The sequence below is a fragment of the Choloepus didactylus genome, chromosome 5 (assembly GCF_015220235.1).
Source record: "Choloepus didactylus isolate mChoDid1 chromosome 5, mChoDid1.pri, whole genome shotgun sequence".
NCBI lineage: Eukaryota > Metazoa > Chordata > Mammalia > Pilosa > Megalonychidae > Choloepus > Choloepus didactylus.
Window position 1 is genome coordinate 161,229,280 of NC_051311.1, and position 23,886 is coordinate 161,253,165.

At 44.9% G+C, this 23,886-nt stretch overlaps 1 protein-coding gene across 6 annotated transcripts in view; it reads left to right on the forward strand.

The window, feature by feature from the left end:
* The window catches only part of TNS3 (tensin 3), a 390,960-nt gene that overhangs the window by 207,243 nt on the left and 159,831 nt on the right, over nt 1–23,886 (forward strand). For all 6 annotated transcript variants that reach the window (XR_005217079.1, XM_037837214.1, XM_037837219.1 and 3 more), the window contains 3 exons: nt 10,901–10,956; nt 18,949–19,120; nt 22,230–22,280. Coding sequence is in view for 5 of the 6 variants with exons in the window: in XM_037837214.1 (XP_037693142.1) it covers nt 10,901–10,956; nt 18,949–19,120; nt 22,230–22,280 (279 nt within the window). In the remaining variant the exon portion in view is untranslated. The remainder of the gene's footprint in view (nt 1–10,900; nt 10,957–18,948; nt 19,121–22,229; nt 22,281–23,886) is intronic.

The following is a 23,886-nucleotide window of genomic DNA, read 5'->3' on the forward strand; positions in this document are numbered from 1 at the left end:
CATGAGACTCTATGAGAGGAGGCCCAGCCCAGGGCCTGGGGCATGCTGAGACCCCAGGAAAGGTGGGCTCCTGGAATCCAGACCCCGCTTGCCTTGCCCCTTTGCACTGGATCTCACTGTGCAACAGCCAGGGGCCCTCGTCCTGTTCGCCGTCGATGCCCGGGGACCTTATGTGAACTGTGTGTCCTGCCAAGTTACCGGCCCAGAGCCTGAAATCAGTTCCCTGGCTGCCTGAGACAGGAGACAAGACATTCGGGGTGGTGACACTGGGTAAAATGAAGTGCCACCCCATGGGTCCCACCTGCCTCTGCTGGTCCCCGTGGACCCCCTGTCTGTGTCTGCTCTGGGTGCCACTGACCTTGTGGCTTTTTAAAGGGAGCTGACAGATGGGGCTGAGCTTTCAGTGTTGAACCCTCGGGAGGAGGAGGGACGTGGGCACACAGGCTCCTGGTTCTGCTGTTCAGGGGGTGGCGTGCTGGTGCTCAGGATGGGGAGTCTGAGAAACAAGGCTGAGCCCGGCATGCTCTGCAGCCTTGGTGTGTCCTGGTGCTGACCGGGGGTCCTCTGTCTTCCTGCCAGGGACCTCCTCTCAGCCTCACATCCTATCCCCTTTTCCCCTCCGTGCCTGTGCTCTGCCCACCTGGTCTGTCGCTGCTCCCAGGATGCAGGGCCTTTGCACTCATGGTGCTCTCTGTCTGAAACCTTCTCCCTTCTGGTAGTCTCCCTGGAAGCGGTCACCCAGACAGGGAGGACTTTCCCATCCCTGCCCTAACTGAACCAGCCCTACCCTCCCACCCCCTCGGATACACCTTGTCCCCCATCTCCAAATGGGCGAGCCACTGAAGGATTGCTGGGTGGCACATTGCCAGGCCCCAAGCAGGGAGTTGCTACCTGTGGGTCCTTGGCTAGGGGCTGAAGAGGTGGGTGTGGGGTGGAGAAGATGGGAGGTCCCTGCCTTCAAGAAGGTCTCTCTTTATTGACAAACTTGCACATGGTGATAGTGTCCTATTGTTCTAAATTGATTCTTGATTGGCATAGGATGCAGCTGAGTGGCTGTAGGTGACGATGGTTGAGATGAAGGGGGCAGGCTACAGTTTTGCCTTCTACCTTTTTTTTTTTTTTTTTTTTTTTGTAAAGGGAGATGCGCTGAGAGCTTTTTCGGGGGAGGTGACAGCTGGTTAAGAATCTGCAGAAAACGGCAGAAGCCTCAGGGCTGCGCTGTTGCTGCAGGGAGGGCTGGTGCTGCCCCCTGCAGGCTCAGCGCCCTGGCTGCAGCTTCTGGGGTGCCCTGCCATTCATGAGGGCTCCCCCGGACAGGAATTGCTGCACCCGCACGTTAATTCTGGAGGAAGAGTAAAGGGCCAAACTAAAAGTGGTTACTCAGCCGTTCAGCCTAGACAGGACAGGAGTGTGCAAAGACTGTGGGTTTTGTAGTGGGCTGTGCTGAACCCCCAGGTCTGCCACTTACCAGCTCTCTGGTCAGCAGCTAGCTTTTTGGCTCCCTTGAAATTCAATTTAGGCAGGCATAGAATGAGAACAGTAAGATCTACTTCAAGGAATTGCAGCAGGCAGCATGGGGCAAGTAACATAGCAGCTGAATCATAATGATGTGAATACATGATGTAAACAGGAGAGTTTGCACAGCTCATCCCTGGCACCTCTCCTGCACCTGGATGTGGGGTTCCCCCACACCCCCCCCAACCCATCCTCTCCAATGTGCAGTGCTTGGTTCCATCCACCCAGTTCCAGCCTTTCCCTCCACCATCCCACCTGCACTGGGATGGCTTCTGCGTCAAAGCCCAGGAGACTCCCTTGGCCTGTCCTGGGGTCTTTACCCAGTGGGTGGGTGCAGGGCAGTGAGAAAATGAAGGTGAATGTGGCTCTGAGGGTCCACGAGGTGTGGTTGAGGCAGAGAGTGGAGAGGGAATGTTGGGGAGGGGGGTTGGATTCAAGAAGGTGCTCTCACCCCCTCCACTAGGCTTTCTCTACCTGTCTCTTGGGGATTGACTCGTGTCCCCCACAAAGACTTGTTGATGTCCTAATCCCTGGCCCTGTGGGTGTGCACCCATTTGTAAATAGGGTCTTCAAAGATCCTATTAAAATGATCCAAGTTGAATCAGGGTGGGCCTTAAGCCAATATGACTGGAGTCTTGAGATGCAAAGGAAATTCCGGTACAGAAGTAGAAGCCAAAGGCCACCACGGAGGAGACCTATGGAGGGTTTTCAGCAGGTCACCACTAGAACGCGGCAGACTTCGGAGAAAGTCCTGCCCACACCATGATGTTGGACCTCCAGCCTCCAAAGGTGGGAGGCAATAAATCAGTACATCATAGCTGCCCTGGCAAACCAAGGCACTGCCCCATTTGGTATTTCCTTGAGTGAGGAGAGTGGGGTTAAGTCAGGGATCTGTGCAAGTTGGCATCGTGGGCTGTCCCTGCCCAGCCAGTTGTTGGCATCGATTTAGACAAGTATTTGGGAGTCCTGACAGTCATCACTGACTCAACGGGGAAAATGGCTGTGCATGCAAATGCTTTTGTAAGTTAAAAAGCTCTGGAGCTCTGTGTGTGTGTGTATGTGTGTGTATGCACACATGTGTGAGTTATTTTGCAAAGGTAAGCAGGATGTGACTGATAGATCTGACCAGACTTTTTTTTTTTTTTTTTAATGTGCCTGTCTTATTAATTGAATATGGAAGGCTATGAAGCACAGCCAGGATTTTTTACCTAAGAGAAAAAAAATGCCCCCAAAATCCTGATATCGGGGATCTGAGTGCCTGACTGTAGCTACTAGCATCTTGCACTGGGCCACCTGTTACTGCATAGGCTGCTGGTGAGCACGCTGTCTTGGGAGGGCGCTGTTCTCTTTGCCCAGGATGCAGAGGAGGGATTTGGGTACCCAGCAAGGATTCAAACCCAGGGCGGTGTTTCTAGAACAACTGGGAGGACAGACCCATGACCAGGCAAACATTTATTTTCAGTATTGCACTTCAGTTGCCAGTTTGGGGTTTGAAAAGGTAGAGATAGAGCTGCTAGGATGAAAGAAAAAGAGATGAGAAGACTTTAACCCAGGGCCAGTGACCTGGCTGCAGGTAAGGGGTCTGCAGATGTGAAGTCACACCTGCCTTCCCAAAGCCAGGCCTGTCTAACGTTCAGGCTAAGCCCTGCTCATTTCCTTTTCACCTTCTATATGGCACGTTATGGTAATTAAGCTGAGATGGTGGATTATCAGTTCCCAGGGGCCAGGTCTGCTTTCTGGTATTTGCTTCTGCAAATTCTACCTCATTAGTGAACAAATGCCCTTCAAAACGTGCTCTGGTCTTGATTTCTCCAAACACGCTCTGCCACTCTGAGCCAAAAATGAAGTTCTTGTAGCTTGGCAATCCGTAGTATTTTTGGCAGGATTGCACAACAAAAAAAAGCTGTGGGCCTGAGTTGTAGCAGGAACTGACTGCCTGTGAGTAGCTTCCCTGCTCATCCCTGGGGTGTGCCAAACTGAGAATCAGTGTCTCAATGGCTGAGACCAGGGACTGGGGCGACCTTAAATAAGCTAGTGGGGTCTTTGCTATGGCCTCAGCCTTAGCTCAGGCTCCCTTTGGGAATGCGGGACACTTGAAAGGCATGGATTGGTTCCATTGCAGATATTCTAGAAGGATCAGGTGTCATATGCAGGTCTAAGATAGTGAGCGGGGTTCTACCTCCTTGTATATTTTTTTAATACAGTTTTATTGAGATATATTCACACACCATACAAACCATCCAAAGTATACAGTCACTGTCTCACAGTATCATCACATAGACTGCATACAACCCCATGATCAGTTTTACTGCAGAAAAGAAATAAAAATGAAAAAGAAAACCCAAATCCTCCCATACCCTGTATACACCCTATTATTGACCCATGGTATTGGTGTGGTGCATTTGTTATTGCTAATGAAAGATTATTAAAATATTACTATTACCTTTAGTCCATAGTTTGCAATAGGTACATTGTCCCCATTTACCCCTCTATTATTAACTCCTTATAATAGTGTCATACATTTGTTCTAGTTCATGAAAGAACTTTTTAATATTTGCACAGTTAATCACAGTCAATGCCCACTACAATATTCACTGTGTTATACATTTCCACGTTCCTTTCCTTCTGGTGACATGCATGCCTCTAAACTTGGAATCCATTATTCAGCAGTAAGAAGGAATGAAGCCCTGAAGCACACAACAACATGAAAGAACCTTGAGGGCATTAAGTTAAGTGAAATAAATGAGACACAAAAGGACAAAAACTGCATGATCTTACATATGATCTAATTATAATGTGTAAACTCATAGACATAAAATATAGAATATAGATAACCAGGAAATAGAATGAGGCTAAAGAATGGGGAGCGGTTGCTTAATATGTGCAGAATGTTTAACTAGGTTGAACTTAAACATCTGGAAATGGACAGAGGTGATGGTAGCACATTACAGTGAGAATAATTAACAGGTCTGAATAGTGTGTGAGTGTGGTGGGAAGGGGAAGTTTAGAATCATTTATGTCTCCCTGTTTTTTAAGTCTTGTTATTTCCTCGTTGTGACTCCAGTAAAACACGCAGAGTGAGAGTTCCCAAGGCCCCAGGAGGGCGATGGGCATGTGTGGGAAGGGAGGAAACTAGCAGCAACAAAATCTCATTATCTGTAATTTAATTACAAGTGGTCTTTGCTTTGCACAGTTCTGGTGTGCACTCATTTCACTTGCCACAATTTGGTTAAGTAGAACCAGTCTCCCAATAGCACAGTTCAAATGTAGGTTGCCATGGTGTGCTAACTGTGAGTAATTACATAAAGCACAAACTTTGTTGCTAGCTCTTTGGTCCACCAATCACAGCCTAAATGACAGATGCACATCATGTCAGTGACCAATCATGTCACTGCTCTCAAAGCCCAAGGGTGGTTGGTGGTGCGCATCTGTCATTAGGTCACACACAGACAGCAGTGTGTGTGGTTGTGCTGCCTCTTTTCTCCCGTGATAAACCCAAGGTGACATTAGACAAAAATGGGTTATTGAAAGATGGAGCTGGCCTACAAAGATGAAAGTGCAGCCAGGAATGAGAATAATAATGCTGTAAGTGAAATCCAGATAGAATGTAAATAGAATTGTAAAAGAAATAGCTGATGGCAGGGATGTTGACACTTTCACTGTTCAAGAGACTCTGGATGTGCAGCCAGAGGAACTCAGAGATGGTAAACTTGTCAGCATAAAAGAGGAAAGTGGCAAAATGGATGAAGATGTCACAGAGGAAAAGAAGTCAGCTACAGATTTCCCATTAAGGGAACTCTCAGTGATATTTCACAGCATTAAAGTACAAAACACAACATTTTGGAAGCTGATCGAACTTAGGAGTGTGGCAGTTCACCAAGGCATAGAAAAGGTGCTCACTCCGTATCGTACGTTTATACTATGAGAAGATGGTGGCAAGCACTGTTGGAACTATTTTTGCTAAGTTACAAATAAATAAAACTCTTTAATTTTCAATGCTCCTAATGATTTAAATTACAATGAGCTAAATAAATATTAGTTTTACTCTTTTATCCTTGCCTGGTATAACTGATGATAAAAATTTTCAAAGGATTGATAATTGAGATGGATTTGCATGGTTTCAACTTGCTGAGCTCAGCACTTCCTGTAGATGACTTTGTTGACCTCAGAACAACCCTGTAAATGGTGGGATGCTATTTTATACCCATCCACAGATAAGGAAATTGAGGTGTAGAGAACTTATTAGGTGAGCTGGCCAAGGACACAGAACTGTCCGTGGTTCTAGAGACAGCTTCTCACTCCTGGGCTCCGGCAGACATGCTCTCTGACACCCCCTCTCCGCCCTGGCCCCCCTTGATGATGCACCTGCCATGGACTCTACAGCGGTGGGTCCTTTCACACCGCATTCCCATTCCCCAGGGAGGTCTTGCACTTCTGCTAAGTTTGCATTTGCTCCATTTTCTCAGTGACATTCAGGTGCCCCCTGTATTGCACCATCACTTCCTTACTCTCTGTAGAGGAGTCAGAGCTCCACACCCCAAGGGGGGTTGGGTGGGTCATGGCCAAGGGCTCGTGGGAGCATGAGTTATGGATGAAAGAGGAGGAGGGCTGCTGGAATATTCTAACTCCTCATCTTACTGGATGGGAGGGAAATACAGTGTCTTTTCAGGGAAGTGTTTGGAATCTTGCTTTTGAAAATACGGTATTTTGATACAGTTTGGATTATAAGGCCAGGAAAAGGGGAGGTTGCCATGAATGGAATGGAAAAGAACAATAGGACGGACAAATTAACTAGAGTGAATGGAAAATCCAATCGGTAATAAAATAAGCTGAAGGAAATTGAAGAAGCAGCGATTTAGAATAAGTTGCGAGTACAGGGACACCACCCCCTCCCCATCCCTGTCCCCTGGCAGGTCATTGCCTTGAGCTGGTCTGATCTTGCCTGATCAGGAGTAAGTTTGGAAGGAGCAGGAGTCTTAGGCCAAGGGGTCCTATCTGACCCAGGCCAGGCTAATCCAGTCCTTTCCTGAGCATTCTCTGGGCACCGGGCACAGTGCTGGGATGCAGATGGCTGGCAGGGAGAGGTTGCAGCTGAAGGGCTTTGCTCTTAGTAAGGTGGTGGAGGGGAGCTCTGACCTCTAGCTGTTGGCTTGGAGATGCTGAGACTTGTGGGGATTGTTGCAGCCAAGGGTGGGGTAGAACCTTGTGCATATGGGACCACAAAAACCTCATCCCCTGCAGAGGGCTGAGAAGGAAAGGCTTATCCCTTCAGAGCTCAGTTTGTTACCCTAACCTGGAACCACATTGCAATTTTTCATTCTCGGGGCTCCCTTTAGAGACTTTGAGCAGGCTTTGCACCCTCAGTGATGATGTGCTTGAGAATTATGCTGTCGACCAGGTAAGGGAACCAGACCATTTTGCTTTTCATGTCTGCTTTTCAGCTCATTTATTCTTTCATTCAGCAATTTATTCTGACCTGCCAAACCTCGGATGAAGGATTCAGAAACAAATGCAACAGACCTTTCCCTTCCCTCAAGGTTTTGTCCTTTCCCTCTCCTGCTTTGTGGAAACAGCCATATGTTTTTACTTGGGTCACAACATGGTGTATCATAGTTTGTCCCTTCTTCGTGGACATACAGGAAAGTTTGGAAAATATTAAATGAAGGAATCAAATTCTTTTATGCTAATTAAGTAGTGAAAGCAGTGCTCTCCAGTTTTGATTATATACCCTTGCAGTAAAAAATACTTATTCTTAATTGTGAATACAGTATAACATAATACAATAAGTGTATTTACTTAATAAATTGTGTACATGTATCACTTTCCAAATATATTGCGTACATTATCCAGCATGCCCCCAAATGAAATTTAAAAACCCGCACGAGCTAAAAGGACCATGAATTGTGTCATGTGCCTCCCTCTGGGGTCCTCTGTTTCTCTAACACGGTGATGGGGGGAATCACCCAGTTACCTTTAAAGTCTCCAGTGCCCACTCCCCACCCTGGTGACTCTGACGATCAGCTGGGATTGGTGGCAGAGGTTGAAGCCAAGTTGTGGTCGCCAAAGGTGGGTGGAGGCCTGGGAGGCAGGGGGCAGGCAGGGATGGATGGTGGGGAGGGGCTTCCGGGCAGCACTTTGGGAGAGGGATTCAGGTGCCGTGACCTGGCCACACAGCAGTGGCAGGGGTTCGCTCTCAGGCCGGCCTCAGCCCCTCTGTGTCTTTTTTCCAGTGCAGTGTTTGAATCTGAATGTCTTTAGGTGGGCTGTGGGCTGTCCGGTTCCTGGGTCCTCACCATCCACTTTTGGCCTCGTCCTGCGGTGGGGAAGCAGGTGGCAGCAGCCCCTTTGATGACAGTGGGGGTGGGGTGGGATCCTGAATGCTACACTGGAGAACTAGAGCCTCATCCCTGGAGGCATGGCCGCTTTCCCCTGCATTGATGGAAGTAATCCAAATTCATGGTAGAAAAAGAAAAAAATGCATAAGATCAGGAAAAAGTCAGAAAAAGGGATAATGTACTACCACATTCCAGAAATAAACTACTGCCGCATCAGTCTACAGTCTGGCCATTCATCCATGTGGGTGTGTATGTGTGTGTGTGTGTGTGTGAGGATGTGTGAAAGTGTAGGCATGTGTGCACCTATGAGGGTATATGTGTACGTATGTGTGCGTGAGAGTGTGTTGCGTGAGCATGTGTGAGTGCAAGCAGGCATGCATGGGTGTATATGCATGTGTGCATGTGATTGTACCTGTGCATGAACATGTGTGTGCACAAGCATGTACGTGTGTGTGAACATGTATGTGTGCATGTATGAGCACATGAATGTGTGCATGTGCACAAGTTTGAATGTGAGGGCAAAAGCATGTGTGCAAAGTACACACATGAGCATGTGTGCATAAGCATGTGACTGTGTGTGAGCACATGTGTAAAAGTGTATGTGCATACATGAGTGTGAGTCTGTGTGTTAGTGTATACACACACATAGGCACATATGTATGTAAGCATATGTGTGTTCATGTGTGTACACCCATGTGTGTGTGTAAAACTTGTCCTTTTCTTTTTACAATAGTGTGCCCATAGTGCTCTTCAGCTGGTTGTGCTTGCTTTAATTGTTCAGTGGATCATTGGCACCTATGGGGTCTGCGTAGCTTGCTCACCTGCCCATTTACTGTATTGAATCACGGTATACTGCTGAGCTCTTAGGCTGGGGGCTACTTTGTGGTATTTTATAAGTGACAGAGCACAGTGCACCATTGTCCGTATAGTCGTACACACTATCTGTTATTTCCTTAGGATAGACTCCTGAAATTGCTAAGTCAAATGGTACATGCATTTTAAAGGCTTTTTATACAGATACTGCCAAATTGTCTTCTAAGAGGCTGAGTCTGTTTCCTTTTCACCAATACTTTAATCTTTTCAGCATTTTAATTTTCACTATTCTTATAGGCAAACCAAACAGAACATTGTTTTGAGTTTTCGAGTTTGTCTAGTGTGGCTCAGTCAGGGCTTCTGGAAGCTGGGGCCAGTCAGCTCAGAGCCTCCTGCACCCATTTCTGCGTGGGCTCATGAAACTGCAGCAGAGCAGGAAGGGCTGGCTCTGGGAGTGGGGAGGTCCGTGGGCTGGGGCGGCAGGGAGCTGAGGTGCTGCCCCTGGTTCGGGTTTGCACAGTGGAGACGGGGTGTTTTCCTGTCCCCATCACTTGGGTTCTGAGCCATTTGCTGGAATTGTCTCAGTGAATCCCCAGACAACTCCTTGAGACTTTGCACTGTTATTTTCACTTCTAAAACAAGGGGACTGGAGAAGAGAAAGACTTAAGAGGCTTGCCTTGGGGCAAACATCTGGCGATTTGCAGCTCGGGAGGTAAACCCAAGCAACCTGGCTCCCAGGCTGATCTCTTGGACACGTGGCCGTGTATCTGAGGAAAGAGCAAGCTGTCACCCCTGGCTTTTCTTTTTTTACTCCCCTGAAGCTGAGATCATTATCTCTCTGGTGTTTGCAGTTGGCTTTAGGCTTTGTGTCCGGGAAAACACCTACCTTGATCCCTGAAATTTCCTTAGAAACCGTGGAGCCCAGGTTAGGATGCAGGTGCCTCAGTGGGAAACCACATGGCAGTCGTGGGTGTTGGAGGCTCTCTGGAAAGGGTTTCTCTGTGGCCAGGGGAAGTGCTGAGAGCTCTGGCGCTGAAGGGGAGGTCCTGGGCTCCGGGGAGGCAGAGGCAGGCTCTGGGCAGCTGGCATGCTGGTAGAACCTTCTGCGGGGATGTGCTTTGGGTTGGCGCTTCACAGGAGCTAGCATCCAGGAGCCCACGTGGACACTGAGGAGCTCTCGCCAGGAGTCCTGAGAGAAAAGAACAGTGTGGCAGGAGAGCATTAGGAGTGCTGTGCCATGAGGCCATCTCCTACCTCTCCACCAGTCCCCACTTTTGTCTCTCAACCCTCAATGTCCTCACTTCTGAAAAGCTGCTGACTAATTCTTTCCTCCTCAAGTTGCTGGGAACATCTCCCAAAATGGTGGATGTCTATGGAAGGGTAATATAAACTGTTAGGTGCTTAAGATGGGAGACTTTTCTCCCTGTTGACTAGGCTTTTTTTTTTTTTTAAAAAAAAGGAGTAGACAATTGAAAACTCCTTGAAAGTCATTAACTGGTTCTTTCAAAAAAAGAATAGTCATGATGATGATGATGGTGGTGGCTAACCATTCATTCATTCATTCATTCATTTATATTAGAAAAATTGTAGGTTTACAGTAAAAAGATGCATCAATTACAGACTTCCCACATAACCCCCTAAAATAAACTCCTTGCACTAGTGTGGTACCTCTGTTACAATTGATGAAAGAATATTATTATAATTGTACTATCAACTATAGTCCATAGTTTTCATGAAGGTTCCCTGCTTGTGTTGTATAGTCCTATGTTTTTTTTTTTTTACTTTTCATTCTAGTAACATATATACAACCTAAAATTTCCCATTTGAACCACAGTCAAATATGTGATTCAGTGGTGTTAATTATGTTCATGATGAGAAAGTTCTACTAATGGATGGTGGTGACAGCTAGTATTTATTGAGTGCCTACTGTGCGAATCAGAAAAGCACTTTCTACCTTTCTAGTGACTCTTTACCTTGCCTTAACTGGAGGGAAGCTCCATTGTCCTGTTCCTTAATGGAAGTTGTTTCCTGCAGATGAGCCATGTGCGATCTGGAATCTCAGGGTAGAAATACACTGATGTGATGGCGAACCTTCTGAGGTGACAAAACAAGCCGACCGTCACAATGTTTGACCGACCATGCAAAAGTTGTCATTGTTCCTTCTCTGTGGTCCATGGGAATGCATGAGCTGGCAGGAGGATGAACTCTCAAAATGACCAGCTTCTTGTTATTTGCAGGTGCCAGGACGCCACCACTTACGAACCCCACCTATCTGCTGTGATAAATCATTGCAGTGAGTATCCGTGTTGAAAACTCTTTCCACGTCTCTGGCCTTGACTCAAATCAAGTTCCCAGAGGAAACTTGGGCCTATGTTGATTTATTCTACAGTAACCTTAATTGCTTTTTTTATTATTATTATTATTTATTTTTTTGGAATCTAAAGACTTTATTTTCTGACAATACTTGGAAACGGAGGGTAAGCATTTTTTTCCTTAGCACCACATCTACTTTAAAACACACACCACACTGCTTGCTTTCTTTTCTCTGGTATTTTCACTGTGTTCCCTTTTACTGGACTTGGTTTTTTTTTTTTTTAATGTATATATATTTTATTGAGATTGTTCACATACCATACAACTATCCAAAGATCCAAAGTGTACAATCAATTGCCCATGATACCATCATACAGCTGTGCATTCATCACCACAATTAATTTTTTTTTCAATTTTTAGAACATTTTCGTTACCCCAGAAAAGAAATAAAAGACAAAAAAGGAAACTCAGATCCTCCCATACCCCTCACCCCCTCCCGTTACTGATTCATAGTTTGGGTATAGTACATTTGTTACTGTTGATGAAAGAATGTTAAAATACTGCTAATTGTAGTATATAGTTTGCAATAGGTATATATATTTTTCTATATGCCTCTTTATTATTAACTTCTAGTTATAGTGTCATACATTTGTTCTAGTTCAAGAAAGACATTTCTAATATTTGTGCAGTTAATCACGGACATTGCCCACCATAGGATTCAGTTTTATACATTCCCATCTTTTGACCTCCAGCCTTCCTTCTGGTGACATGCGTGACTCTGAGTTTACCGTTTCCACCACATTCATACACCTTTCAGCACTGTTAGTTATTCTCACAACATGCTACCATCACTCCTGTCCATTTCCAAACATTTAAGTTCACCCTAGTTGAACATTCTGCTCGTAAGAAGCAAACACTCCCTCTTCTTTAGCCTCATTCTATATCCTGGTAACTTATATTTCATGTCTATGAGTTTACATATTACAATTAGTTCATATCAGTGAGATCCTGCAATAGTTGCCTTTATGTGTCTGTCTTATTTCACTCAATATAGTGCCCTCAAGGTTTCTTCTTCAACCCTTTTCTTTTAAGATGGTTTTGTTCACACACCACACATTCCGTCCTAAGTAAACAATTGAATAGTCACATATTTATGTATTCCGCACCATCACCACTATCTATATAAGGACTTCTCCATTTCTTCCCCAGAGAGGAGGAAGAGTCAAAGAAGGCGGAGAGACAAAAGAAAAAGAAAAAAGAAAGAGAGAAATAAAACAACAACAACAAAAACATGACAGCTAGACGGCAACAAAAGGGAAGATAGCATTAACCTAAAGTAGAATAAAGAGTCAGATAACATCACCAAGGCCGGGAGTCCCATATCCTTCCCCTATTCCCCCCACCCCCCATATGCATTTAGCTTTGGTATATTGCCTTTGTTATATTAAAGGAAGCACAATACAATGTTTCTGTTAATTATAGTCTCTAGTTTCCAATGATGGTATTTTCCCCCAATCCCACCCTGTTTTAACACCTTGCAATGTTGACATTCATTTGTTCTACCTCATGTAAAAACATATTTATACCTTTTATTACAATCGTTGAGCCCCCTAGGTTTCCCTGAGTTATACAGTCCCAGTCTTTATTTTTTGTCTTTCCTTCTGGTGTCCTACATGGTCCCAGCCTTCCTCTTTCAACCATACTCACAGTCACCTTTGTTGAGTGTACTTACATTGCTGTACTACTGTCTCCCAAAATTGTATTCCAAACCTCTCACTCCTGTCTTTTCCTTTCTGTCTTTAGTGCTTCCTTTAGTGTTTCCTGTAGAGCAGGTATCTTGTTCACAAACTGTCATTGTCAGTTTGTCAGAGCATATTTTAAGCTCTCCTTCATATTTGAAGAACAGTTTTGCCAGATATAGTATTCTTGGTTGGTGGTTTTTCTCTTTTAGTATATTAAATATATCACCCCACTTCCTTCTTGCCTCCATGGTTTCTTTTGAGAAATCTGCACATAGTCTTATCACGCTTCCTTTGTGTTCTAGTTTGCTAATGCTGCTTTTTTGGGAAACACTAGCAATGGATCAGCTTTTATAAAGGGGGTTTATTTGGTTACAAAGTTACGGTCTTAAGGCCATAAAATGTCCAAGGTAAGTCATCAACAATCAGGTACCTTCATTGGACGATGGCCAATGGTGTCTGGAAAACCTCTGTTAGCTGGGAAGGCATGCGGCTGGCATTTGTTCTGGAGTTCTGATTTCAAAATGGCTTTCTCCCAGGACATTCCTCTCTAGGCTTCAGCTTCTCTCCAGAATGTCACTCTCAGTTGCTCTTGGGGCATTTGTCCTCTCTTAGCTTCTCTGGAGCAAGAGTCTGTTTTCAATGGCTGCCCTTAAAATGTCTGTAAACTGCAGTTCCTCTCTCAGCTCCTGTGTGTTCTTCAAAGTGTCCCTCTTGGCTGTAGCAAGCTTGCTGCTTCTGTCTGAGCTTATATAGTGCACCAGTAAACTTATCAAGATCCCTGCTGAATAGGCAGGACAATACCTCCATGGAAATAATCCAGTGAAAGATCTCACCTTAAATTGAGTGATCACATCTCCATGGAAACATCCAATCAAAAATCTCCAACCCAATCAACACCAATACTTTTCCTGCCCACACAAGACTGCTTCAAAGATAATGGTGTTTTGGGGGACATAATATATCCAAACCAGCACATTCCACACCCTGGACCCCAAAATGACATGATCTTTCCATATATAAAATACATTAGTCCCATTGCAAGATCACAGAAACTTACATCATTTCAGTAACAATATGTCAGTACAAGAACCCATTAGTATCAGTTACAGGCATTGTCTGTCCAAAAGCAGTATTCCCCTCTGGCTCCGTACCTGTGAGACTCAGAACAAGTTATCTGCTTCCAATGCACAAAGGAGGGACAGTCATATGGTAAGCATTACCATTGCCATAAGGAGAAACTGAAAGGAAAACAGGGTTAACAGGACCAAAACAACTCCTAAAACTCGTAGGGCAAATTCCATTAGATTTCAAAGTCTGAGAGTCATTTATCCTTGGGGTTGGAGAGAGTGGGAGTCTAACCCTTCTGAAGAGACTTCGTGGCAGCTCTTTTCCTCTCCAAACATTGGGGTGAGTGCTCCAACATATTCACACATTGGAGAGACCAACTTCTCAGCCCCACCCTCGTCAAATATTGGGACAGAGCCCCAATTCTCTTCCATCTCTGGGGCACATGCTCAACCCCTTCAGAACAGTGGGGTGGCAGCCAGGCTCTCCCCAATTCCCTGGGAATGTGATCCACCCCCTTTGAGGCCCAAGGTGGCAACACCTTTCCTGAACATCAAGGTGGAAGGCCCACACTTGACCTCTGGGCAAACTCACCCTTTCCATGCGTGTGAGCCACATCGCTCTCCCAGCCTGAGACGTCTTGACTCCAGACCTCAACCTCCATGGCTCTGTCTTTGAAGAAACTTTTCCTTCAATTTGTTCCTTGTCTGTCTCCTCCAGTCCCAACTGGAAGTGGTTCTGTAAAGAGCTTACAAAAATTCTGTTGGCTTCCCATGAAGCACACAGGGGTCAAAGCCATCAGACAATAGGACTTTCTACAAATCCTTTCAGCTTAACTCCTTCTCCAATCTTGGCTTGTGCTGAAATGGCAGCTGTGTTCCATGTTTGGTTACATCCTCACATTGGGCTGTAGCTTCTGGTGTTTTACCCCCAGGAAGCCCAGAGTTTTTCAGGCCATCAATTTCTGATTTCTTTGAAACCAAGGGTTCATTTTTCAGCTTATCTCTGTCCTCTTGCATTTTACTATAACCTGCAGGTAAAAGCCAGGCTGCTTCTTTTATATTTTGCTTGGAGATATCATCAGCTAAATATTCCAGGTCATCACTTTCAAGTTCTGTCTTCCATCCAACACAAGGACTCAATTTTGACAAATTCTCTACCACTTTAAGACAACGATCACTTTCCTTCCAGTTTGCCACACATTCATCATTTCTGCTCAAGACCTCATCAGAAGTATCTTTAGAGTCCATATTTCCACAAACAGTCCCTTTGAAGCAGTCTAGGCCTTTTCTATCAAGCTCCTCACAATTCCTCCAGAATCTTCCCCTTATCCATTTAAAAAGCCATTCCAACATGTTTGGTATTTGCAAGCACAGCAGAACCCCACTTCCAGTACCAAAATCTGTTCTAGTTTGCTAATGCTGCCAGAATGCAAAACACCAGAAATGTATTGGCTTATATAAAAGGGACTTATTTGGTTACACAGTTACAGTTACAGACTTAAGGCCATAAAATATCCAAGGTAATGCATCAACCATCAGGTACCTTCACTGGAGGATGGCTAATAGCATCCAGAAAACCTCTGTTAGCTGGGAAGGCACATGACTGGAATCTGCTCCAGAGTTCTGATTTCAAAATGGCTTTCTCCCAGGACATTCCTCTCTAGGCTTCAGCTTCTCTCCAGAATGTCACTCTCAGTTGCTCTTGGGGCATTTGTCCTCTCTTAGCTTCTCTGGAGCAAAAGTCTGCTTTCAAAGGCTGTCTCCAAAATGTCTCTCTAAACTGCAGTTCCTCTCTCAACTCCTGTGCATTATTCAAAGTGTTTCTCTTGGCTGTAGCAAGTTCGCTACTTCTGTCTGAGCTTATATAGTGCTCTAGTAAACTAATAAAGGCCCATGCTGAATGGGTGGAGACACACCTCCACGGAAGCTTTCCAATCAGAGTCATCACCCACAATTGGGTGGGTCACATCTCAGTGGAAACACTCAAAGAATTACAGTCCAATCAACGTTAATACATCTGCCCACACAAGATTACATCAAAGATAATGGTGTTTTGGGGGACATAATACATCCAAACCAGCACACTTTGCATGTGATGGATCGCTTTTCTCTTTCTGCTTCCAGGATTCTCTCTTTATCTTTGACGTTTGATAATCTGATTATTACGTGTCTTGGTGTGGACCTATTCAGATTTATTCTGTTTGGGGTATGCTGAGCTTCTTGGATCGTAATTTTATGTCTTTCATATGAGATGGGAAATTTTCATTAATTGTTTCCTGTATAATTGTTTCTGCCCCTTTTCCCTTCTCTTCTCCTTCAGGGACACCAATGATATGTACATTCCTAATTTTTCTTTTGTCCTTAAGTTCCTGGAGATGTTACTTGTATTTTTCCATTCTTTTCTCTATCTCTTCTTTTGTGTGTAGGCTTTCAGGTGACTTGTTCTCCAGTTCCTGAGTGTTTTCTTCTGCCTCTTGAGATCTGCTGTTGTATGTTTCCGTTATGTCTTTCATCTCTTGTGTTTTGCCTTTCATTTCCATAGATTCTGTCAGTTGGTTTTTTAAACTTTCAATTCTGCCTTGTCCATGCCCAGTGTTTTCATTATACGGTCCCTCTCTTTTGCCATATCCTCCCTAAACTTCTTGAATTGACTTAGTATTAGTTGTTTAAGTTCCTGTATGTTAGTTGAAGTGTAAGTTTGTTCCTCTGATTGAGCCGTAACTTCATTTCTCTTAGTGTCAGTTGTAGTTTTATGTTGTCTAGGCATGGTTTCCTTGGTTACCCTAATCAGGTTTTCCCTGACCAGACAGGCTCAGGTCCCAGACGGAAGAAATATTCAGTATCCGGTTTCCCTGAGGGTGTCTTAGAAAATTGGTACATCCTATGAGGCCTCGGGTTACTGTGCTTTTCTGCCCAGCAGGTGGTGCCTGTCAGCCTGTAACTCCAGACTGGTGTAAGTAGATGTGGCCCGTGGCTGTTTTCTCCCAGGCTCTGGGGGTCTGGTTCTGAATGGAAGGCAGGTAGTAGAGCTGGGCCCCACCCCTTTCCTCTTAGGGAAGATATACCCCTAGGGGGAGTTTATTACCATTTCGGTGGTCTTTCTCTGCCTGTGCTATCTCTACCCTTGTCTGGGTCAGAGCACTGGGAACTGAAAATGGCTGAGGCTTTCTCCACTGAGCTGAAACAGGGACAGAAAGCTCTCTTCAGGGCTAGTCTGTGGCCACCCTCCGGCTCTCCAAGGTCAGTCTTCACCCAAAGTATCGAACAGTCCACACTTAATAATTAAAACCCCAGTTGGAGCTCAGCGGTGCTATATTCACTCGCTTGGAGAGAGCTGCTCTCTGGCTCCACGAGGCTTTGCAGCTTGAGATGTGGGGAAAGGGGGCTCCCGGCTTGGATCCTCAGTTTTTACTTACAGATTTTATGCTGCGATCTTGGGCATTCCTCCCAATTCAGGTTGGTGTATGATGAGTGGATGGTTACCTTTGTGCCCCCACAGTTATTCCGGATTATTTACTAGCTGTTCCTGGTTGCTTAATTAGTTGTTCCAGGGGGACTCACTAGCTTCCACTCCTCTATGCCACCATCTTAGCTTCACTTCTTAATTGGTTTTTAATTTTAAGGGTAACTGCTCAAAGATGAGATATATTAGGTCCCTTTTCCTGGATGTGATCTCACGGTATTAGAAGCCCAGACTGTGAGAACACGTGGTTGTCTGTCAGTGAGTAATGACATCAGACTGGTTTGATTGTAAAAATAAAAGATTCCAGATTTGATTTTAGCAATTTTAGCAGGTTGAGACCTGCCTTTGCCTCCGTAGAGACTACCCTCAGCCAGTGCTCTGGATGCAAAAATCTTTCAAGACTCCCTATTTGGGGATTGTGGTTGGTGTATGAGACATCTTTTTTTTACATCCATGTTCAGAAATTCTGATTTGATTTTCAAAATAATAATATATGTGTCTTTTGCATCCATATCTGTGAAAAGAGGAGAGGGAGAGATCTTGGTAAATAGTTTGGATCCTGATTTGAACAAATGAACTGTAAGAAATAAACTTATGATGTTGGATATTTGATGATATTGAAGTTCTTTTAGGTATGATGGTGGTATTGTAGGCATTTTTAAAGAGTGTCCTCCTCCACTCCCTCTTCCTCCTCCTTCTCTTCCTCTTCCTCCTCCTCATTTTCTTCATCCTTCCCCTCTTCCTCTTCCTCCTCCTCCTCTTCCTCCTTCTCTTCCTCCTCTTCCTCCTCTTCTTCATCCTCCCCCTCTTCGTCCTCCCCCTCTTCCTCCTCCTCCTCTTCCTCCTTCTCTTCCTCCTCTTCCTCCTCTTCCTCCTCCTCCTCCTCTTCCTCCTCCCCCTCTTCCACCCCCTTTCCTCCTCCCTCTCCTCCTTCTCTTCTGCCTCTGCCTCCTCTTCCTCCTCCACCTCTCCCTTTTCCTCCCCCCCTCCTCCATCGTCAATTCTCCTGGCTGAATGAACTTTATGAAAAGTTTATGAAAACTCGTTTGCTTATTCTGCAGCCGACGTTCCTTCCCAGTTCGTCCCCACCCCTGAGAGAGTCAAGTCCAGCCTCCCCCATGGGCCTCCAGGGCCTCGGATCTGGCCCCTGGGACCCACCAGCCTCCTCTCTTACTACACCTGCCCCCAGCCCGGGACAGGTGAGACAGAGCAGGCTGCTCGCAGGTGTCACGTGTGTGGAGCTGTTTCGCAGCCCTGGAGTCTGCTGGCAGGACCCCTTCTTCCTGGAATGCTCTCTTCCCTCCTGCCTTTTGTCTGCCCTAGAAACCTCCAAGGAGGCTAAGTCTATCCTGACCCCTCCTCCCATCGAAACCAGAATTAAAATCCCCCACTTTGATTCCACTGCACCCCGTCTGCTTGGCTCTCAGACCTCCCGAGGCCCTGCTTTCAACTCCTTTTTTCCATGTTGATTTTTTTCCCTGTTAGTAGCTTGTATTGACCCTGAAATGACCTTTAAGGAAACTTCTCAGACTTATACAGTGCCAGCCTGTGATTGGAAAAGAGCTCAGAAAATGCAGCCCCACGCTGCCCGTAGCTCCGTGTCCTTATATGTAAACTGGATCCAGCGAGTGCCCGTCCTCTCCTCCTTTCTCCTGGCTGCTGGGTCCCTGTCTCCTGACGAGCCCCCACCTCTCCCCCAGGCCTGCTGTCCTGAGCCCCACCATGGAGGACGGCTACGAGCTCGACCTGACTTATATCACGGAGCGCATCATCGCTGTCTCCTTCCCTGCCAGCTGCTCAGAGGAGTCCTACCTCCACAACCTGGAGGAGGTCACACGCATGCTCAAGTCCAAGCATGGGGACAACTATTTGGTAAGCAGGACATGGCTCTAGGTGACTGCGTGACTAGGGGTCTGGCAGCTGTGCAAGGGTTGCATGGTATGTGGCATGTTTTCTTGTTTGACATGCAAAAATATGTACAGAACTGATAACTACCATTTCTTAAAAATTTAACCTATAAATATTGTTGTATAGTTTTCTTTGGTTAGAAATGTTTGGACTAAGTTGTGCCATGTGAGTCGTTTAGCAAATGATCATCTTTAGTCTATGCAACTAGCAAAGTTCCTGTGTCTTTTATTTGTATACTGCAACAGAATACTTTAGAGTTGTCATACTTTAAATTTGTGTGGGTTTCTTTTGGATCCCAGTCAAGCAAAATTAGAGGAAAGGCCCTAAGGAAATTCATTTTTCTTAAAAGAAAAAGCCAACATTTTCAAACTAAACAGTTGAACCTACTACAAAAAATAATGTCTACTATCTCAATCCACCAAACTTTGCAGTGTTGGAACTGTCACCTGTGGTTTTGGTGTGGTACTTGGATAAAATTGGCAGCTAAAGTTTTCAATCTCATGTGCCTCGCAAATTTAAAAAAAAAAAAAAAAAAAAAAAGACAAAACAGAAAAGAACTCATTATTGTAAATTAAGAATTTGCAGACACGAGGTAGAAACTGTCCTTCATGCTTTGTAAACAGTGACATGTTCCAACTAAGCACACGCCTTTCATTTTTCTGTTGATCACACTTCAGCAACACTGAAGAAGGGAAAATGACTGTTGTACACACTTTGAATTGCTTCATTTAAGATAATTGGCGTAAGAATCTTGACTTTTTTTTGTGTGTTTGGAAACATCAAATAAAAATGGAAGTAGAAAAAGAAGTTCCATATTCTTAGATCCCTTTTTTTACCAATGAAGACGCAGGCTCAGAGAGCCTTGGTGCACACAGCAAAATCAGGATTTAGTTTTGTGCTGTTGCCACTATACTACTCTGCCGGGGAAGAGAGTGATCTCTTTTCATAGGTAACAGTCAGAAAAATGGAACAGTCTGGAACAGGGATGGCCACTATTGCCTCCTGCATTGATGCATTCCCACCTTCTTTCCCATTGTCCAGAAAATTCTTGGGAAGTTGTTCTGGCCAGCCACCCCAGCCAGTCGGATACGGCATCCCTGGTATCAAAAGGTCAACTTCTGACTCTGACTCTCCCCTCCTGCATGATAAAAATTAGGAAGATAAAGGAAGGGGCTGCCCAGGAGACAAGGAGATAGCTTGATTTTCCAAGTCCACGTGGTAAATAAGTGTTGGCAGGCAGAGCCCAAATTTGAAGATGTCCCTGAGAAGAGCCTCTCACCGAAGGCCTTCATTGAACTTGCCCCTTTATTTTCTCTTCCACTTTTTCTAGCCTAGGGAGAGCCTGTCTCCTGCTGCCAGGTCTTCTTCCTTAGACTGAGGTAGTCATTCTTTGAATTAAATTTCAGCTCCTTCACACTGACTCTGTTCTTGCCCCTGTAAGGCTTCTTTATCTACATTAAGCAAATGTATCTACCATAAGCGAATGTATCTACCATAAGCGAATGTATCTACCATAAGCGAATGTATCGACCATAAGTGAATGAGGCAGTTCTTGTCATTGTCATCAGCGTTCTGCAGGTGACTCACCTTGGACTCAGGTGTACCCAGGAGGCAGAGCAGGGCTGCGGACCTCTCAGTTCAAAGCAGCCTCTGTCCCCCCAGCCCTGGCCTCCACTGCGGGAATGTATTTCTCTGTTCATAGCTCCTCAGTACACTGAAGGACCCAGCCTTTTCTCCTCCTGAGATCTGCCCTTGGCAGTGACCTGCTTGTATAAATAGGGGGAGGGACGTCTGAGCCCCTCTATCTTGGTAGTCACGGACTCCAACGATGGGCTCCGCATTCGGCTCCCGGGACTTCTTCCTTTCTCACAAGTGGGTGTCCTCATCAGGAATAGTAAGCCTCCCCGCTGGCTCACAGGCACACTCTGACTTCCCCTCTCCAGCATTTCCCCGCCTCCCCCGGGCACACCTTCACTTTGTAGACCACCAAGAGAGACCAGAACACTAGCTGTGTCCCTGTGGGCTGGGGTCTCGCGGCAGTGCTTCCACAGATGCTGCGAGGGTCCCTACTGGGACCAGAGCTTAATCATCTGCAGAATGCTCCGACAGGGGTCCCTGACTTGCTTTGGGACATGGACCCTTTTGCAGAATCTGAAGAAAGCCACATGCACATGTCTTGCAGAAACCCCGGATTAACAAGTCCAAAGATGAGGTATTGCTGTTTCTTTCTGTGTCGGAAGGGTCTCTAACCCCACAGATTGCTTTCTCAGACTGTTAAATGTGAAAATAAAACAACTCCTCAATCCCCCATAACCATTCCTGTGACTTTGATGTGTCTTCTCACTCCATAGTGAGTGAGGAGGTCTATATCTGCTGTGCCTCTAGTATTTCTAACAGGGCTGGGGATATAGTTGATATTTAACGCATTGAGGGCACAGCTTGTGCTGAGGTTAAAAATACATTGTGGGATCCTAGATAAGGGTCAAAGCAGCCTCCCCATGCCCATTATAGTCTGTAACTAGCTGGGTGACTTTTGGACAGGCCACCTTCTCTCAGTGCCTCAGATTTCCAGTCTCTGGAAGGAGAGGACTGGTATGGTAATTTTTAAGGTCCCTTACTGTTTGAAATTGTCTTTTCTTTCTTTTTCCTTTACTTGAGTACTTGCTAACTTTCTGCATGGAGCTCTGCTTTGCCAATGAAATTAGAATGTGCTTTTTCGTTGGTTATAGATATCAGGAATGCGTCCTTTCCAGTACTTTCCAGGCCCAGGCCACTTATACTCTGCAGGACAATTACCAGGGACAGCTCTCCCCTCCCACTGGGCCTCCTTTCCCCCTGAATAAGCTAGTGTTTTCTAGGACAGGACAGGTCCCGTGGTATTGGGCATGCATCCTTATTGTATTTTATCTGTATTATTCTGTGGCAGAACATACATGTTTATATTGCCATCTTTCACAATTCTTGATACCTGGAAGGCAAACAGAATAAAAATGCAATAGTGTTTTTTCCTGTGATCTCAGAGGATGGTGATTTGCCTAAAAGGTTTTGTTTCTTTTTTCTCTCCTCTTTGTAGGTATTAAACCTTTCTGAAAAGAGATATGACCTGACAAAACTTAACCCAAAGGTATGGCTTTTATTCCTTTATAGTTTGAGTTTCCTAAAATGTAAAGACGTTCAGCCTCCTCATGCGCATCTAGTTTGTTATGCATCTTGGGGAAAGTGACTTAATGGGTATTAGGAGCTGTGCATATCTGTTTTTAATATTTATTTTTAAAATTTGAAATAACCATAAATTTACAGGAAGTTGCAAGCACAGTTTGGACAAGGCCTATGTCCCCTTCACCCAGTTTCCCCCATGGTCAGAGCTTGCGTAACTAAGAGTGCACAGGCGATTGACATCAGTACACTCCACGGCTCTCATTCAGATCTTGCAAGTTTTGCATACACTCGTGTATATGTGTGTATGTGTGTGTGTAGTTATCTACCACTTTATCATATGTGTGGATTTGTGTAACCAGCACCACAATCCATATTCAGGACCATTCCATCCACACAAAGAGCTCCCTCGTGCTGCCTCTTTATAAAGCCACATCCACCCCTTCTTTTTCCATTGTTGTTTTTAATCACAGACATTTGGAGAGAAATTTTAAGGCTGCAAACATAATATATAAGTTATGGGATGTCCATGGGTTGGAATATTTTGCAGCCATTAGAATAAAAAAAACATAGTAACATGGTAAATTGCCCGCTTTGATGCTATTAACAAAAGTAGAATGCAGAATTTACGTGTAATGTTATCTCAATTATGTTACATACATGTAGAAAAAGAGACCACCAAAAGTAGAATGTAGAATTTATATGTAAAATTATCTCATCTATGCTATGTGCACAGAGAAAAAGAGATCAAGGAATTCATCTAGATGGAATACTGGTGACCTCTGAAGGGAGAGATTTTTCCTACTCTCTGCTGGTTTTCTGAACTTTTCAATCATGTTACACTATTTCTATTGCTTTTGTAATCAGATAGTGCTCTGGCTCCCCTGCCCCCTTAAAAAAAGGAAAATAAAATTAAAAAGTAAAAATGTTACTTGGCCCTCATAGGTTTTAGAACTGGATCTATTTATTGGGATTGCTGAGAGTTGCTATTTTTGTGCATAGCAATGCATATAGACCCAGTATGTTCATTATCGCGTGAGCCTCGCTTTCTTTGTTAATGCAGCAAATTAAAATTCAGGTTGTCAGGGGCTTCCCCTTACGTGGGTGCATTCCTCTCTTTAGAGGAGTTTTGTTGTTTCCCTGACTGTGTGTGATAGTCCTTGGTCTCTAAGATGTTATCTACACAGTGTGTGGGGGACTGGCTAACTGCATTTTCCCATACTGTGATTTTAGTTTGAAGAGAGGAATTTTGGCAGCAGCTTGGGCCAAGAACTTCTGTTTCAGACTTTGCCAGGTCTCAGCCCCTTCCCACACAACCTGCCCCATCAGCGGCTCCTGAAAGGCTGATCTAGAATTGTCATCCCAGCTGCAGAAGCAGAGATAAGAGGCTCAAAGAGATGTCTCAATTAGGCAACATAATCCGTGACCTTTTTTCTTTGCGGTAAAGGAAACTGGCCACCATTCTCCCTAAGTTTTAGAAAAGGAACACATAGCATGGGCCTTAAAAATAAAAACAAAAAACTTTCTTTGTGTTCTTTTTAAAACAATTGTGTCGTGGTAACTAACATATATAG